Source organism: Struthio camelus, chromosome 5, assembly GCF_040807025.1.
Source record: "Struthio camelus isolate bStrCam1 chromosome 5, bStrCam1.hap1, whole genome shotgun sequence".
Taxonomy (NCBI): Eukaryota; Metazoa; Chordata; class Aves; order Struthioniformes; family Struthionidae; genus Struthio; species Struthio camelus.
Window position 1 is genome coordinate 45,984,600 of NC_090946.1, and position 17,653 is coordinate 46,002,252.

At 44.2% G+C, this 17,653-nt stretch overlaps 1 protein-coding gene and 1 long non-coding RNA gene across 15 annotated transcripts in view; one reads left to right on the top strand and one right to left on the bottom strand.

Moving 5' to 3' along the window:
• The window catches only part of LOC138067486 (uncharacterized), a 39,323-nt gene that overhangs the window by 18,106 nt on the left and 3,564 nt on the right, over positions 1-17,653 (top strand). Inside the window, exons 2-4 of one of the 3 annotated variants that reach the window (XR_011141502.1) lie at positions 694-843; positions 12,266-12,329; positions 15,553-15,662. This is a non-coding gene — a long non-coding RNA (uncharacterized lncRNA). Of the gene's footprint in view, positions 1-693; positions 844-12,265; positions 12,330-15,552; positions 17,032-17,653 lie in introns of those variants that run through there. The other 2 variants (XR_011141503.1, XR_011141504.1) reach the window with 2 other exon arrangements.
• The window catches only part of RAD51B (RAD51 paralog B), a 419,964-nt gene continuing 408,846 nt past the window's right edge, over positions 6,536-17,653 (bottom strand). For 11 of the 12 annotated variants that reach the window (XR_011141499.1, XR_011141501.1, XR_011141498.1 and 8 more), the window contains one exon: positions 6,536-6,868. Coding sequence is in view for 8 of the 12 variants with exons in the window: in XM_068946195.1 (XP_068802296.1) it covers positions 6,717-6,868 (152 nt within the window). In the remaining 4 variants the exon portion in view is untranslated. The remainder of the gene's footprint in view (positions 6,869-17,653) is intronic. The other variant, XR_011141500.1, reaches the window with a different exon arrangement.

Genomic DNA, 17,653 nt, shown 5'->3' on the forward strand with positions numbered 1-17,653 from the left:
GTAACTGAATGCTTTAGGGAAAAGACCATATTTTTGATTCCGTAGTATCAAACATGTTGGCAATGTCTAAGGAAGGTTTAAATTACACTGGACCATAGTTGCGTGTCCTGTATAAAGTGATTTCCATACCCTGCCGAAGCAATTCACCATTAGCACAGTGACTGAGCTAGAGAAAGTGGAGCAACATAAATATGCATTTAGTTGGGAAGCACCGGTCCTTTTTACCCTGAGGTCTAACTGGCAGCCTTGTCAGGCGTTCACCTGGCTCCACAGCTGGCGTTTAGAGCTTAGGAGAGAGCTCAAAGGCTCTGGAAACACTGGACCTAAACAGCCACCTTCTTAGCACCCTGCTCTGTGCAAAGCTTCCCTGATTAGGAAAACATTGCTGGGGATTCAAGGGAAGGGGGGCTGGGGTCAGCAGAAAGCGTTAAACCTTTGCATATAACTTTTCATGTGACCGAGCTGGTGGGCCAGTGACCGTGGACTCCGCTGGCAAGCAGTGGCTTGTGGAGACCTGAGCGCTACACGGGACTGAGCGAGAATGCCAGCAATGTGTGTGGGGCTCGGGGCGAGGATGAAAGGGAACGCGATGCAGAGGATGAATTAAGAAGTATGCACGCAATTTGTGAATGACTTCTTTCCCTTTGCTGAACCTGCTTGTCTTTTTTTTTTCTTTTTTTTTTCTTTTCATAGCACTCAGTGAAAGCCTTACAATAACGTTTCAGGCTAAGAAGGTCTGCGCCATCCATCTCGGTGCCTTTGGCTGACCGGCCACGGCGACCGCTGCTCTCCAGCAGCCACTACCCCTGCGTCACTCTGGCGCTGCCACGGCAGGGCGAAAATGTGAGTTCCAGGGCAAAGATGCTACTAACAGCAAAAAAAAAGTGAAGTTACAGCACGCCATGCGCAAAACCGTTCGCTAAAGTGCCACTGAGCCCCTCACGCACGGCGGGCGGGAAGCGGAGCGGGGCCGTGGTGGGCGCCGCGGCTCCTGCTGGGCCTGGCGCGCCCCGCTCGCCGGGCAGGCCTTCGGGGTGCTCGCCCCGGAGCCTGGGGCCACCCGGACCACGCGCCTGCTTCCTCGGCTGGAGGCAGAGCTCAAGCCGGGCGGGGGCGCGCGGGCACCCCGCCGCGAGCGCGGCTGAGGCGCCCCGGCGGTCGCCGCGGGGTTTCCAGCCCGGGCGCGGGCGTGCGGGCGCAGGCTTCGCATGCCAGGGAAGTGGCGTGCTGCCTGCCCACAGCGCGCGATTTCAGCGCGACGGGAGCGGGGCACTCGCCGTTTAGAGACGGTGTCTCTGCAGTTCCTAACCTGGCAGGGCAGAGCCATCTTTTATTATCCTTCGGGGCTATGCCTGGAAACAAAAAACGCTTTCATTTCGCTTTGGCGGCTGCTCAGGTTGTGTGTGCTCTGGCTGCTTCCTTAATTACGGTGGTTGTTGACAGCTTCTTCTGATAGAGACCCTCTCTTTGACCAGTCCTCCCGCTCCCCCGCTCTTTGCAGTCTGGACACGTAACTAACTGGGACGACGCGCCATACAAATAAGCTCACTGTAACGCAGCGCGTCCCACTCCACAGTTATGCTGTGTTCCTCTCTTCTGTCCGCTCGGTTTGTGCGGGTGCTGTTTATTTCCTCTTTCTGGCTATAAGACGTTTTATTTATTAGTGCTGGATTTCCTGTTGCCTGCAGCTGCCCGTCCTTTACTCTCGCCAGCTCCCTGTGCTGTGCGATTCAGCCCGTGCATTTGTGTTATCCCACTGACTTAGGTGCTCTCAGGAAACGTGGTCAGTGGGTCTAGTGAGTAACATCTGACAAAGACGGGGGGACTCACTCGTATCCGCATGGCAGCCTGGGCGAGCACGCGTGCACACATACACACACACACACACACACACACAACTAAACAAAACCCAATACAGGCAGCCCTCACAGGCACAGGAGGGGTCTCTTTCTGCAAGTTGCTGATGCAGAGACTATGCTTTCTTGGATGGCAGGAACATCTCTTGTTTTGATTGCATATACTGCAATCAAAAAAAATCCTCCAGAGGAGGAAGTCAGCTCGTCGAACTATATACAGTCTGCAAGGCTGACAGTCAGAGGGGTTAAAGGTTTACATTTTTTTTTGTTTCATATTGTGGACCATGTATTAGTAGAAATGTTGTGTAGACTTTTTCCACATGTGAGGTTCATGAATGACTTCCTTGACCTTCTACGGACATTTATCATCCTTGTAGTAAACACAAAGATTGCTTATATGGAAAGTGAGATCACGAAGGAAAAAAAATTTTTTTGCTGCTCTGAGCGTACTTTCTCTGCTGGAAGCAAGGAGGAGGCACCAGCACTTAATGCTCTGCATATTACCGGCAAGACCAGTTAGAAAAGTTCATGTATGCATCAGGGAGAAATGATGGATCTAATTCTCTGTTGTCCTATACTGCGTTGGTACAATTGCAAGTGGCAGAGAATAAAGTTGAAGCAGCATCTAATGGTTATATTCCCTTTCTTGCATTTAACATGTCAGAGGGTGCCCTATTTTTTTCTTTCTTTCCTTCTTTCTTTCCTTCTTTCTTTCTTTCTTTGGCAGGGACTTTGGGGCCTGAAAATTAAGTAATGAAAGTTAAAAGTCAAGTGATCATCAAGGCATGCAAGCATCTGTGTGGTGTGAGCATTTTACTGTGATGCAACCCATAGTCCTGTCAGGATGTGATCCTTTCAGCTGCTGCTAGTGGTGGGCAGTTGCTGGCTGAGAAACATTGCAGGTGCAGCACCATTAGACACTTTTTCCTTTGTGTCAGATGTTCAAGGGCTGCCCAGGAACATTAAATAGGGACTAGTCTTCTGACATCTTCCAGGTAAGATGGAAATGGGGGATCCTGACCATTTGAATTATGAAAGATCTCAGTGTGCTACCTGTCCATGTTTTAGCCCCAGCATCCTGGCCAAATTCCAGTTCTGCTAATTACATCCTGCCTATGTGAAAATGCCCCTGCATTTGTATACAGCATTCTTCCCTGCTTGTTTTCAGCAGCTGTGTAGAGTTGCCAGGCACAGTTAAGTGGTTGCCATGTTCTACCTCAGACCTGGCTGCCTTTCAGTGGGGAATGAAATGATCACTGTGCAAAGAATTTGCAATGCAGTTTGGCTCCTTTAGAGTGAAGTGTGCTACAGAAACGCACACTGGGACCACTGTTGGGGCCTGGACGGGCATCCGGAAAAGGTAACAACATGCTCGGGCCAAAGGCATCAGTGCAGGGGTACAACGCAGGGTCACAGAAAAGACAGGAGCAGGCTGCTGTGCTGTGATCTGGTTTTTCTCCCATTGTCTCTCATCTACAAGGGCTGGAACAGCTGATACCGATCTAGTTTTTGGAGCTGACTGATGCCCTCTTTGTACGGCGTCAGAAGCTTTCAGTCTTGCTTAAGCCAGCCACTGTCAATATATTGCCACCTTCCTTTTTGCACATCTGGTTGTAGATCCATGTGAAAAAGGAAAGCGAAGAGAAAAGAAACCATTCAAAGCCTTTCAGTCTGTAGATGTGTTTCTTTCACTTAATGACTCCCTTTTGCTCAGCCATACTGGGAACAATTCTCTTCAACCGATCACCAGTTCCCCTGGCAAAAATCTGACTCATAACCACTAGGGAGGAACTGGCCGATGGATTTTCCCTCTTTTCTGAAGAGGGGAAACAGGATGGCTGCAGCAGTAGTGACGGGATTCTTAAAATAAGGAGTAGTAAGGAATGTATGTCACATACTGAAGGATAATGAAATCACAGATATTTAACACCGGCAGGACTTAGTGGATCATCTGGACAATTTTTTTGTCAGCAAAGATCTCTCTTTGATTATAGACTTTTTGTTCAGTCCTGCCTGAATATGATATTGAAGCATTGAAGAAAATATATGAGATTGCTCCTACTGATACACAAACTGCACTAGCAGCAGTGGAGGGCAGAGTGTGCCCAAGGCAGACAGAGCAGTGAGTCTTCTTTTGACATCCCTCTCCAATCTTTTCAACATCTTAATGCCAAAGGGACAGCAGCAGTGAGCAGTCTTGGTGTTTCAAGGGGGAAAAAACAGGGTGATGTCAAGGTGTGATGTCAATATGTTTTCACTGTATCCCAGAGGTGGAAGTATAGGCGAGGCCTGAAAAAGTAGGGAATGTGTGTTGTGTGTGGCTAAGACAGAAAACTGGGAATCAAAGGCCTGAGTCCCTGTGTGACTGTGTGATTGCCTGTGTGATTTCAAGCAAAGCACTTACAACTTTTTTAGACTCATTATCCCTGTCTTTAAACTGCATTTAGTACTTACTTCACAGGGCTGAGAAGAAGGGGATTAAGCTTTAATTCATTGATGTTTGTGAAACATTTTAGGGCTTGGATGGAAATTTCCCAGGTTGTGGAGAGAGCATTAAAAAGCTTACCTCCCTCTCTGACTGCAAATGACTGCAAATGTAATACGAGAGAAACAAGCTAAACAGTGCTTGCAGTTCAGTGTTTATAATAATAAAAAAAGCACTCTCTTTCCTCCATCTTCCCCTCTCTCCTTACATATTAAAAAAAAAAAAAAAAAAAAGAGGCAGCAATGAGAAATTTTAGTCTAAACAGAGTGCAGTTGCTCCCGGGAGACCTGAATGTGTCTCAGTGGAATTTTCCCTGCCTTCAGCCTTTTATACTGCTGAAAGGTCCTGGAACCAGGCATGTGACTGTAAGAGCAAAAAACACTTCTGCATCTGAGTGCTCTACCAAATATTTACAAGATAGCCAGATAAAAATGACTACAAGTAAGTTCGGCAGAGTTTGACTGAGCAGACAGTAGTGCAACACTGACAAGAAGAAAAGCTATCTTTTAGTTTTAAAACAAAATTAAATTTAAATTTAAAGAAGATCTCTTCAGAGCACAAAATTGGTAACACTGGAACTGCAGAACTCTTCTTCCCCAAGGTGAAATTTTTAAAAGTAGCTTATTGAAATGGAGTATTTTGGTTGTGAGGGGAACTTTCTTCTTCCTCTCATGTGAACTTCTTTCACAAGAGAGTGTGAAAAACCATGGGTGCAGGCATGTAAGTAGAGTCGCTGAGCAGTCTTCTCCATGCCCTCCTGTTTGAGGGTTAGGTGTGAAGGGAGATCAGTTTCCACATCCCCTCGACTCCTCAGCCTCTCACACCATCACTGTAAGGGCATGCAGTAATTTTTTAACAGCAGCCATGTGCCCCCTGGGAACTCCTTCTTCATTGCACTGAGCTTGCCTAACAAACAGCAGATGGCAACCTGTTCTCCTCACTACCACAGGAGGCCCCACTGGACCTGATCTCGTTGATGGGTTAACTAGTTATTTTAGCATTATTCTGGACATCCCATATTGCTGTACAAGATTCTCTGCTTTTTAAGGGGTTGCTCAGCAAGGCTGGCACTGTGATTGCAGAGCACAGAATCAGTTGCTCAAGCTGATGGCAACCATACCTCGGCAGTCAGTACTAACAGAAGAGATGGCGGTCATTTATGCATGTGAGGAGGGAGAGTCGCGCACAGCTTCGTCCTGCTCACAGCACAGCCAGTGGTGCCTTCAGTGGCCTTAAGCAAGTCACACATTCTCTAAGTCTGTAAGGTGAGTAAATAGGTCTGTGGTTTGGAGTCATGTTGTGAATACTAAAGTGCTCTGAAGAAGGAGGGAGCTAAGCAGCTGTAATACACACCAATCTTCCCACCATGTGGATTACAACCTGAGCCCTGCTTTTAGCAACTTTGCTACATAGAGGGCTCTGATTACTTCAAAGAGCGTTACAGCAGTAAGAGCCCACTGAACTGTTGCTTCTTAATCAAGCCAATGCGTGGATTTATCATTTTTCTTAACAAGCAGACATGAACGTCTCACTGTGTTATGGACAGTGGTCACTGAGAGCTCTGTTTGTTTGACAGTACATTACAAGAAAGTACAAGAAAGACCTGGACTTACTGGAGTGAGCCATGGAAGCGCCACAGCGATGATGAAGGCACAGGAGCATCTCTCTAGGAGGAGAGACTGCGAGAGCTGGGCCTGTTCAGCCTGGAGGACAGAAGGCTCAGGGGGATTTTATCAGTGTGTATAAACACCTGAAGGGAGGGTCTCGAGAGGACTGACCTCTTCTCAGTGGTGTCCAGTGACAGCACAAGAGGCATTGGTCGCAAACTGAAACACAGGACATTCCCTCTGAACATAGGAAAACACTTCAGGTGATGAAACACTGAAGCAAGTTGGCCAGAAAGGTTGTGGAGCGTCCATCCTTGGAGATATTCAAGAGCTGTCTGGACATGGTGCTGGGCAACGTGCTCTAGCTGATCCTCCTAGAGCAGGAGGGTTGGCCCAGATGCTCTTCAGAGTTCCCTTCCAACCCCACCTATTCTGTGATTCTGTGACAGCCAGTTCCTCCAGACTGAGGAGGTGACAGGGTGTGAATTAGGAAGGCATGTATTGCTTACGCTTCTCCTTTACTAACTGGTGTGTCAGTTCAGAAGCTTTTATTAGTATGTCACATAAATTAACCTGAACACAATTCAGAATTTTCGTAATTCCTGAGTTTAATATGGCACCTCATGTACAGAGAACAACACTCGCTTTCGAAGGAGACTGTAAAGAGACAAAAGAAGAAGAATGCCCACTAACTGCTTCACTGGATTTTTGAAAAACCAAAGGTGTCATTCCTTCATTCATTGCTTAGTGTAGGTTGCATTTGTCCTTCTATAGATTGGATGCATTGCTAGGAGTCTCATCAGTAGTTTTGGGTAAAGTAGCATCAGGTAAAAGATCTTTTAAGGCAGTGTTCCTCACTTTTATGTTCTGCAGGGCAGGACTGGTTCCTTCCCAGGTTAAATTTGTTTGGTCCTTTCGATCTGAAACACACAATAAAGACAGATACCTCAATGACAACGTATAAGAATGAGATCACAAAGTTACCGTTTCCTCCAGTGACTTGCCAGTTGGAAACCACGTTACTCCACAAAGCAAATGAATCCATAAGCTAATTTCACCGACTAGCTGAAAATGAATTTAATTATATATAACAATCCTTTTTCTACTGCCTGCCTGACTGTCCTGGTTACCAATGCCCAGATTCTCGTTCACATTCACCTGGCTGTCAAAGTTGCTGATGCTACCCTCGTGCTCTACACCCAAACCTTACAATAATCCAGGCTCCTCTATCATCCTTTGGCAGAGCTCTCCAAAGGCCAGTGTACACTTGCTGAGGACCTTTGCATCACCCTAGGTTCCTAATTAAGCTGTTCTTTTGATAGCCAGGGCCTATGGATAGAGAACAGGATATGCAGGAGGAATGTCATTTTCTACCACTGCTTATTTTCTACGTTTGAGGCACATTTCCTAGAGTAAAACAGAGCACAGCTTATACCAATATATTTTCCAACTTTTACCAAATTGCCTTGGATTCAGAGCAAGTATTACTGCTCCATCCTAATCCTTTCCTAATACTGAGGCTGAGAGCAGAGCCTGTCTGCCAACTACTAAGAGCTGCTCCACACTCTAATCTTGGTCCCATGTCAGTGCCAGGCTGAAAAGCACTCTGCGATGAAGTTTACTGTGTAAATACCTGATATTTTATTACTGTGATTAGACACATTATGTAGCAAAAGGACTGTTGTTGGTGGGAGGAGATTTTAAAAAACAAAATGAAAGTGTCCTTTCATGTCTTCCTGTTCTACCTGCAAGCTGATGGAAAGAACACAAACTGAAGCAACACACATCAGTTATTGGGACCAAAATATCCAAGGTAATAATCAGTCAGATCATGTCCTCCTGTTTGCTGCTACTAACTGCATTACACAGTGCCATAGTGCTATTCAAATATGCACTTCTCCTCTCATGATTTCTACAGCTGGTCTATTGAGACAAGCTCCACTGTAGCACAGAAAGAGCACAGCTCTCTCAAGGAGCCTGCAGATCAGCTGGGCCAATTCCTACTGTTCTGTATCAAAGCGCTGAAGAAAGTCAATAAAGCTGAAAGGAGGAGGGTGAAAGGCAAGGTATTCCACTGCAACAGGCCATGACAGTATTAATATTAACAGAGGTGATATTGTAGAAGAGTCACATGGCTGTGTGTCAGGTAAAGAAGAAAGTTTTCTTTATGGCTTACACAGGTTGTCAAGGTAAGTTGTATCTCAGCGTCCTCCTCTCTAGCTCTGTTAACTCTGTAAAGACCAACTACAGTGGAAAAAAGTGGCTAGTATAGCTGTCCTGGTCTAACTATAATGACAAAGATAATAATCCTAATGCAGTTAGTTAGAACAAAAACTACTTTTCCCAATACACCTCTGACAAATTCCTCAAGTGAAATATGCTATACTGACCAAAGCACCTTTAAGACTATTTAAAACAATCCTGGTATCTACTGTAGGACTTTTACAACATTGTTAAAAATTATAGCCCTAAACTTCACTATAATTTTAATATAAAGCTGGCTTGCCTAGAAAATGTCCAGAAAATCCAGACTGTGATTTTACAGGGAGAGCCTAAGGAATCAGTGTATTGTCTATACTCTGTCTAGCTTTGGAAGAGGGCTGGGTGTAAATGTATTCGAAAATATTTTTCAGCAGAAGGCTAAGAAAGGGAGAAGGTGAGCAAATTCTTTTCAAAGCAAAAGCTCTTAGCAAGCCTTTGGGAGCTTTATATTCTTCTCCTATTAAAAAAAAAAAAAAGACAGGTCAGAAACCCAGCAAAATAAGAAAACAATGGGGAAAATAACTTTTTTTTTTTTAACGTGATAAACCCTCTCAGCAATTAGTTTAAAATGATCATCTATCTGTAAAAAGAAAGGGAACAGAAAATACCATGTATCTTAAAGAATATTTAGGCATTCAGTAATGATGATGTACCAAGCTTATAAATATTATCATTCTCTTTTACTGTATTAAAGATAATGTAAAAGATTGTTATAATTTCATATTAGCCAGCCACTAGGGCCTGAGATAATCCAGGGAAGATGGTTTTTTTATTATGCTATCTCTTTTTTGCTCATTTGTTTGTTCCTGTTAAACCGTGATGCTTAAAAAAAAATCACAGGACTCTTGGAAGCATGTTTAACAACACTGCTTTTTGAACATCATCACTCAGGAATTTTGGGCCTAATGAATTTCAGATTTTGTAAAGCAGCTGGTCATAGGTTTCATCTATAGGATACTATAGCTTTTTTCTGGAGTTCAGTAAGATCCATTTCCCCCAAATAGGGTTTGTACAGGAAGCCTAGTTGCAAGTTTAGCCAAGATATGATACGATCCATCTATAATCACAAATTATAAAGCTTGACATAACTTTTTAGCATTGGTTTTCCAGGATAGTTGCTAGTTATTAATAGGTATTAAACAGTTCCGATGATTGATTTTACGTGGAACAGTACTTGATTGTATCCTTACATGAGGTAGGCTGATGCTACATGAAACTGCCTACATTTCTATACAAGCTCTGATTCAGCCCTTTTTATTTTCTCTGAGTGATTCAACTGGTGGAACTGGCCTAAATGATTATAGGCAAGCACATGTAACCCTTTAATGGGGCTAGAAGCAATTGCAAAGTTATTTGTAGTGCATGTATGCAAAACAACTTCAGTTTAAGATAGTCTGGGAGAAGTTTGAGGGGGATTTCCCTGCTTTATGTAATCTCTTGTTGCCTCTTAGCTTCCTCTATTCACGTGGCCAGGAGGCATAAGCATGACACTGCTGGTAATTTCTCAAACTCTGAAAGCAAAGGCAATGTGCTCAGTGACCTAGAGCAATATCACAGCTTTCAGTAAATCCTCAAACTCTGAGTCAGTGATATCTGGAATAAAGTAGGCCTGCAGGAGAAGTGGGGAGGGAAATAACTCAAAAAGTTAATGGCTCAACTCACTGACTGGAATACTTCAAAAGAGGTGGACAGCCAAGACCTATGTGTTGGCCCTCAGATATAATGGTGGCCTACCTAAATCCCTAATTTTATGTTTTTCTCTCTATGCAGAGCACTGCATCTCGCACAGGATCAGTGCTGTCCCCAGTGCTCCAGCTCCAAGACCCCTATACCAGACCGCCAGTCGTGCTGCCCCGTCAGCATTTCCCCACCATTCCCAAGGGCAAGCAAGGAAGAAAACTCTTCTTATTCATGTCAGAGTGTTCAAACTCTTCTTATTAATTCATTCTAAGCCAGATCTAGTCCCGTTAAAGATACTCATTGAAATGACAGGCTGGACAGGCAGAAGCGTTAGGGCATGTCCTCCTCAGGTAGGAAAATACTCTGGTTGTTGGCAGCTCACGAAGAGCTCAGCGCTGTGAAGACCAGAGCTCTTCGGAGACCCACGTGAGGTTGTTTAATGCTGGACTGGGTATCTATCTCTACACAGTGTGTTGTGCTGTACAAATTGCAATTTTAGTGTACCAAATAGGAAGATTTATAATTCAGTAACTATCCAGATTCTGAGAAACATGCTTACCGAAACCACAGCTAAGGGAAATACAGCAGGTGAAGTAAGCATGGTGGCACTAATGAGGAAGGAAATCTCTCTGCAGTGTACTGATAAGAGCACGCTTGATATATACTGTGTTCACTTTGGACAATCTGCTACCAGGAAAACAGAGACTAGCTGAAGGAAATTCAACTTGGAGGCCCTGGGGACTGAATCAGTCTGTTAAAATGCTTTGTTGGTTTTATTTATCACTACTTAATTAGGGTGCTTAACCAACACATTGGAAAGATGGTGACTTTGTTAAACATTCAACAGGCCGACCTTTCAGTTACAATATGACAATTCTGCATAAAATTCACGGAAACCTTGTCCTAGGTACTCCAACAAAGCCAAACGGAATTGGACTGGACAAAAAAAAAAAAAGGTGTAGGGCACTACTGAGGAGACCTAGTTACAATTCCAGGTCTTGCCATGGGCTTGCTGAATGATCCTAGGCAAGTTGTTTCCTGCCCTGTGCTTCAGTTTTCCCATCTATAAAAAAGAGTACAATGATATTGACCTTCTTTGTAAATCACTTTGGAATGAACAGATAGAAAAGCAGTTATACATTATTAATTACTTATGATTATTTCTGAGGAAGAAAATGCAAAGAGAAGAAGCCATGAATCTTTCAGTTTTTTTCTTGATTCTTTTAAAAAACAAAAAAGCACCACATAACATGAATGTCACACAAAGAAATTCTTTGCAAGTCACCTTTAAGAAGAAATAGTGGGAGCATAATTAAAAAAAGTTAAAAGCAGGCAGACACTCAGGAAAACACTCCAGATGGTGAAATGAGTTAGGCTGCAGAACAGACTCCCACAGGAAGCGGTGAAACCCCCATTGTTTGAAACACTTGAAACTGAATTCTTCAAAGCATTAGTACATATAATACGAGGAACCATCCTGCACTGCCTCAAAAAAGGTGGCAGCTCTGCAGTGATCTGTGAGAGCTACACTATCTATGATTTTAAGAGAATTCTTGCTGCTCTGACTACAAGGAGCTGTAGACTCTCCTTTTATCAATATAAGAGCTGAGGAACAGCTCTTGAGGAGCTAACAACATTGTGTTTTTGCAGGAGGTGGACTCAGTAACCCTTAATGGGTCTTTTCCATGCTTACGTCTTAGATCCTAACTTTGTATGTCCAAGAGGGAAAAATGGACATTTTCCCCCTATTCTCTGTCTCATGATTCCTGTATGCATCCTTCAGACTATTTATTTTATATATTACAATCTAATGAAAAACTGGGTGGCTTGATTTTTATAAGCAGTGGTTTGCAGAAGAAATACCATGGTTTTAATGGGAACCAAATGAGAGATCATTACGTAAATGGCATTATGAGACACAGAACTGATGCTGAAACGTTAAATGCTCTAGGTCAAACTCACCAAAATGGGAACTGGCAGTTGTTTGCTGGAATGTTAAGGTTTCTCCACTCTCGGATACTACTGCAAATATTCCCCGCTGTTGCTAACGCTGGTTCACCTCCTCTGGAGGCAGCTGTGGAGAGAGTCTGACTGCTTCTGTTGTTACTGGCACTTACAATCTTAAGACCTTCTCTGAGATCCAGATTCAGAGCTTTGGGCCAATTTTATTGATACAATTTGGTTTACTGGTTGGAGCAGGTAGAGGGAAGAAAATTTGTTAAAAGAAGCCTAGAATTAGAGTTTTACTGCTTTCATTTCCTCTTGGTCTCATACCTGCTGGTGTACTAAAAAAAGAGGTGAGTTGATTCAGATGACATATGTGCACTAGTGACCCTGTCTTATTTAATTGCCTTTGGCTCTGTCTTCTCTCACAGGTTCCCTGCCTTCAAGACTTTCATTTTCATAGTGACCAGCAATAAAAAGGCCCAAACATGTCAGGTATCAAATCTTTCCTACCTGCAGGGTGGGGAGGGATAAGGAAAGTGAGATAAAGAGACTCCCGGGGGCAGGATGAGCTTGAAATGCTCATGATTATCTTTTACCTATTGAGGCAAGAATGCTGGGCTCAGCAAGACCTCCAGCTGCTGCCCTACGCAGTGCTGGGCGCGTCACCTGCTACCTGTGTGCGTGGAGGCTGGCATTGCCTGCACGCTACAGCTGGCCTTGGCCAGAAATGCAGCAATTTCCTTAGCAATGAATCACCAACAAAAAAACCAAACGAGAGCTATTTAAGAAGTTTCTCCCTCCTCCTCAATGTCCTGTCCAGTATCATATCCCTGACAGTTTATTCTTCAGGAATTCAGTCATCTAAGGTTTCAATGACTCATGTGAGGACCTTCTACCCATTTCCTGGAAAGAGTCCTATGCAGTCCAATAGTTCTCACTGCCATTTTCCCTGAGCTGCTCATTCTGTCTACATTCTCATATATTTCAGCTTTCCTCCATTTTGGGGGCAGGGGAAGGAAGGCAAACAAATCTTGAGTGCATCCAAATTTGCAATGTTACAGGAAACCGAAATGGTGAAAGAAACATCAGGAAACCAAAGACGGGCACTGAGTCATAGAGTCTCTTTTGGAAGTAACTGACTCTTGTACTGACAAGCTGGTTAGAAGAAAAGAATCTGCTGTAGAAAGAACTGTGTGGTACAATAAGGTCATGAATTTACCACGGCTGTACCCTACAAAATGAGGAGGAAAAAGATCTGAAGGCTCTCATATATCATTGCACGGGTGGGTGTGACGCAGTATGGGCAAATGCCATTGATGACAAGTAGTACCCTGTCACACATGACTGAATGAATTGGGCTGGATGGGAACCAAAGTAACCATTTTACATACTTGGGCCAATCTAAAAGACACTTCTGTGGAGAAAACAACTGCTCCCTTTCCTGATTAGAAAGAAACGTCAAATGCTGCTCACAGACAGCTTGAAGGATGCTTTAGAAAACTCTGACCTAAGTGGGGCTGTGCAACGCCCACAGCATATGGCTGACTGGACATCAGTGATGTCCAGACCATATCTGCTAGCACATACACATATGTTACCAGTATATATTTATGGTATAATTAAAACAAGGCTCAGGCTTTGTTCTAAATATGTTCAGAAATGCATCCAAGTGTGAGCACCTCAACACAATTACAATAGCGTGAAACAACTCAGATACAATGCAAGAACATCCTTATAGATCTATACCTTATACTGGTACATGAGCAGACTAAGCTCCACTGGCTTGCAATAGGTCTAGTTAAGGGATTTGCAGATCCACCTGATGTAGAGAGGACAAACGTGCAGCGTTCTTATAGGGTGATTTCAGTGCTCAGTTATACCAGTATAACTGTCACATATACTGATACACCCCCCCCACACACACACCCCCCACCACACCCCCCCACACCCACACACCCCTATATATATATATGGAACAAGTTTGTCATGCATGTTAGTATATATGTGGACACGCAGCAGAAGCCTGTTCCCTTTAAAAAGATATAGTGTCAGGTCAAAGCTAGCCCGACATTCTTCTTATTAAAAAAAATAAACTTTTACAAGCCCTGATTCCAACAGAAATGTTTCCATGATTTATTTTAAGAAGGGAACATTCCCCTGCAGTGCTCACCACAACCCAAACATTGCAGTGCTGTGCAAGAGCATGAGAACCAGAGAGGAAACTGAAGACTCTATTTTCACTGTTCCAGCACAGAAATACAAAAAGTAAACAAACAGCAAAAGCAGTGGCAAACAAATTTGATTTTAGTGTTGATTGCACTGTTATCTGTAATATGGATAAGGAGACCAGACTTGAAGCATGCGTACTTTTCTAGCGGTTTCTGTAAGACGTGACTGAGTGTAGGATGAGGACTCATGGGAGCCATTTACACTATAAGAAAGGGATTTATTGCTCTTTGTTTGCTCTTTCCTGCTCCTCACACCTTGCCTTACACACTTCAGAAACTGAAGAGCAAACAAGAGGAAATCACCTCACTGTTTTCAAAACTAGAAAATAATTTGAAGATGGAGCAAGCAAGCCATCCAGGAAACAAATTTCCCATTTTGGGACAGTTTTCAAATTCTTTGGAAAGCAATGGGAAGATTCTTTCTTCTAAATATCTGGAGCCCTCTATTCTTCAGAAAGGGGAGCCTGCCTTCAGTGCTACTGCTTGTTTCTTAGCTCAAGTTTGCAAAAAGAAGCAAGCACCAAGAGAAGAAAAAAGACACATGGAGAGAGAAAGAGAACAAGCAAAGGAGCATATACTCTCCCGACATAACAACTGATTTCTGTTATGAATGAATTTGGCCATGACAAATGCACACTCATGTGCATACACACATGCGTATCCCCCCACACCAGTTTCCCAGTCTATCTGAAGGATAGATACAGTGTACAGTGAGACAGATGATAGCGTACAGAGGGGGAGGAGAGGGAATAAAAAAAATTAAGTGAAGCCTGTCTAAAAGGGATTGTAAAGATCGGTCTATTGGCAGATTAGTGATTGCACCAGAAAAGTTTTTGGAAGCAGTAAACAGGAAATGGTTAAGTAAAAGCAGGTGGAGCATGCTGACTGCAGGAACAAAGCAGGAAATAGCTGAGCGTCTGAATGGGCGCAAAAATTGCTCTCCTGCTCAGCCCTTAGGCAGTCGCAATATGCCTCCTCCTCCTTCCTCCTCCTCCACTACCCTTATCTCCCCATGTCACAAAACCTTGCAGTCTAAAAACACCTTTGCTGGAGTAATCTGCCCTCCTTGAAGCAGCCCTGGCAGAGCTGGAAGGGACTGCTGGGAAGCAAAGGGGGACTCACCTACTGCTCAGGGGATGAGTCAGAGGAACCCAGTGAGCGCCAGGGGCTTCACATGTGAGCAGCCAGAACAGTCCCTGGATACTGCCCCAGGTGCTGTGGTCCCAAATGTATTTAGCGTAATAATGAATTAGAGAAACACATCTCTATGGCCCCTTTCATTCTAGGGGGCTCCCAAAGCACGTTAGCCGTAGGAATCATTCTCACTCACTACTGAAACACAGCTCCCTCTGGGCAGAACACAGCAGCTGTTTAATAGCTCACAGCAACATCACACACACAAGCAGATGGAAAAGAAAGTGAAAAGTGTAAGAAGAGTTCTTTCCACTTTCCTTCGAACCCTTCCTTCCCCTCCTCTTGGTCCACAGCTCCTCGTGCCAATTCCAGATAATTCCAGATGTTTGCCTTTCCCATCAGCATCCGAAGACTTCGGCTCAGGAGAGACTTGGCTCAGGAGACTGGGGATCTGCTTGCCAAGGTAATGCTTGCTGGTGCTCTCAGCCCCAAGGCGGGTCGAGCTCCCGCTGCCTTACTCTCATCCCTTGCTATGCGGCCAGACATGCTGCTGGATGGAGGGCAGAGGTCTTGGTAAGGAACAACTCTGGCTTCTTCCAGATGAGGATCAAGTACAGTGCTAATGTAAAGTTGTTCAACATAGACAAGACACTCTTGTCCTCCAAGTATGCTAAACAATCACATTAAAGCCCTGAGAAATGTTAAGAAGGGAGCATATACATAAGTTTGAATAATTTTGGCCGTGTCTGCATTTAAAGTATTAGATAGTAGAGCTCTGTTGGCAAACTCTGCTCTCAGATATTTCTATCGTCCTAATCTAGATTTAAACTAAAAAAAAAAAAATTCTGTTTCTCCTTATACTTGTGTGCTGAGCAAAGCAACCACTGGTGGCAGACAACCTCTTATGGTGTTACAGCAGCACAAACAAAAAAGGTTTACCGGTACCAAAATCTTGCAAAGAGCTCATGCTTTTTTTGACATTATTTTGGCATAAGTTTGATGCATGGGTTAGATGTTATTGGGTGAGCCAAAAACCTTTTAAGTTCAAACTCTTAAATCCTAGTCTGGACAAGGCCTTTGGGAGCAAGGTTCAAATTTATCCTGCCCAATCTCCAGCAAGAAGAATAGTATTATACTTCTAGTATAGTACTTAGTATAGTACTATGTATAGTACAAATAGTATTGTACGTCTCCTCAGGCTACAACTTCTCCAGGGGTCTCCTGACAGCAGCAGTCACCAGACCGTCAGCCTGGCACCCCTCATGGCAGCTCCCCACGAGAGGTGGCAGGGGCGGTGCATGGTGCGGCACCTTCTGCAAGCACTGCCACGTTCACTTAAGAAGCCTTGGCATGTAAGCGTACTGGGAGGATGTGTCCTATCAGCTTTAGCCGGATGGCAGAACAGTTTGTGGGACTCAAACTTTGGCACTGAGCTTTGAGAAAAAACAGGCCATGAACCATACAAATCTAGGAAACTAGTAACTGAAATGAGCAGAACAGAAATAAACAGGTGTCTCTTCCCTGCCTCTTTCAGTTTCTGCTTCCCTGCACCCTCGCCCACATTTTTTTTACACTTAAGTTGCCAAGAAAAACGACAGGAATGAGGTTCCCAGTATAATTACAGTTTGCTGAGAAAATCACAGCCTGCAGCAGTAATTCCTTTAGCACTGGAGACAGATGCTGCTGAGGTCTAATCACAGTGTTCCCACTAACTAGGCCCTGAGTCTAATCTGTCATCAGCTGGGAGGCCACTGCTACACATGCGAAGCAGAGCTGCTCCGCTCGCTCCCCTCTCTCCCTCCCTCAGTGGCCCGAGGGGTGGTGGGTTTCCATTCATTCCTCACCCTCAGCGGCAGCGACACTGCAACTTCAAGGCGTTGCTTATCTCTCCTCTGTGCCTGGTATCAGGGCCACTCAAAGCCTCGCTGGAAAGGGCTCAAGTGGTTGTTTTCAACCTACACTGCTGTAGAGAGTGGCAGTGACTGCAGTTCAAAAATATAGTTTAAGCTGAGATAAGCTGAAGGAGAGGCTTAAAGAGAACGGCCTTTGGCCTGCTCCTCCTTCCAATACATACTACATTTTCTGCTTAGCAAGAGGACAAGGCTGCACTCAGTGATTGATAATGTAACCTCTGTATGCAAACGACAGCAACAAAAAAACCAAAAGAATGAGAGCAATATGCTGATGAGCCCAGAAATAGGAAGAGGAGGGAAAAGCACAAATGGTTATATTGAAAAAAAAAGAGCTGTGAGAGAGCATATGTATATAGGAGAGACTGAATAATATTTCTCCTGTATGTTACACATAGTTGCCATCAAATGTTTTGTATCTGACATTCCAAGAACATAGTGCCAGATTTTGCACTTCACTACATTAGTGAAAGAAGATCTAAAAACAGTGGACCTAGCCAGCTCAGGACAGCCCCTGGGCAGGCAAGAATCACCACGGTAGTGA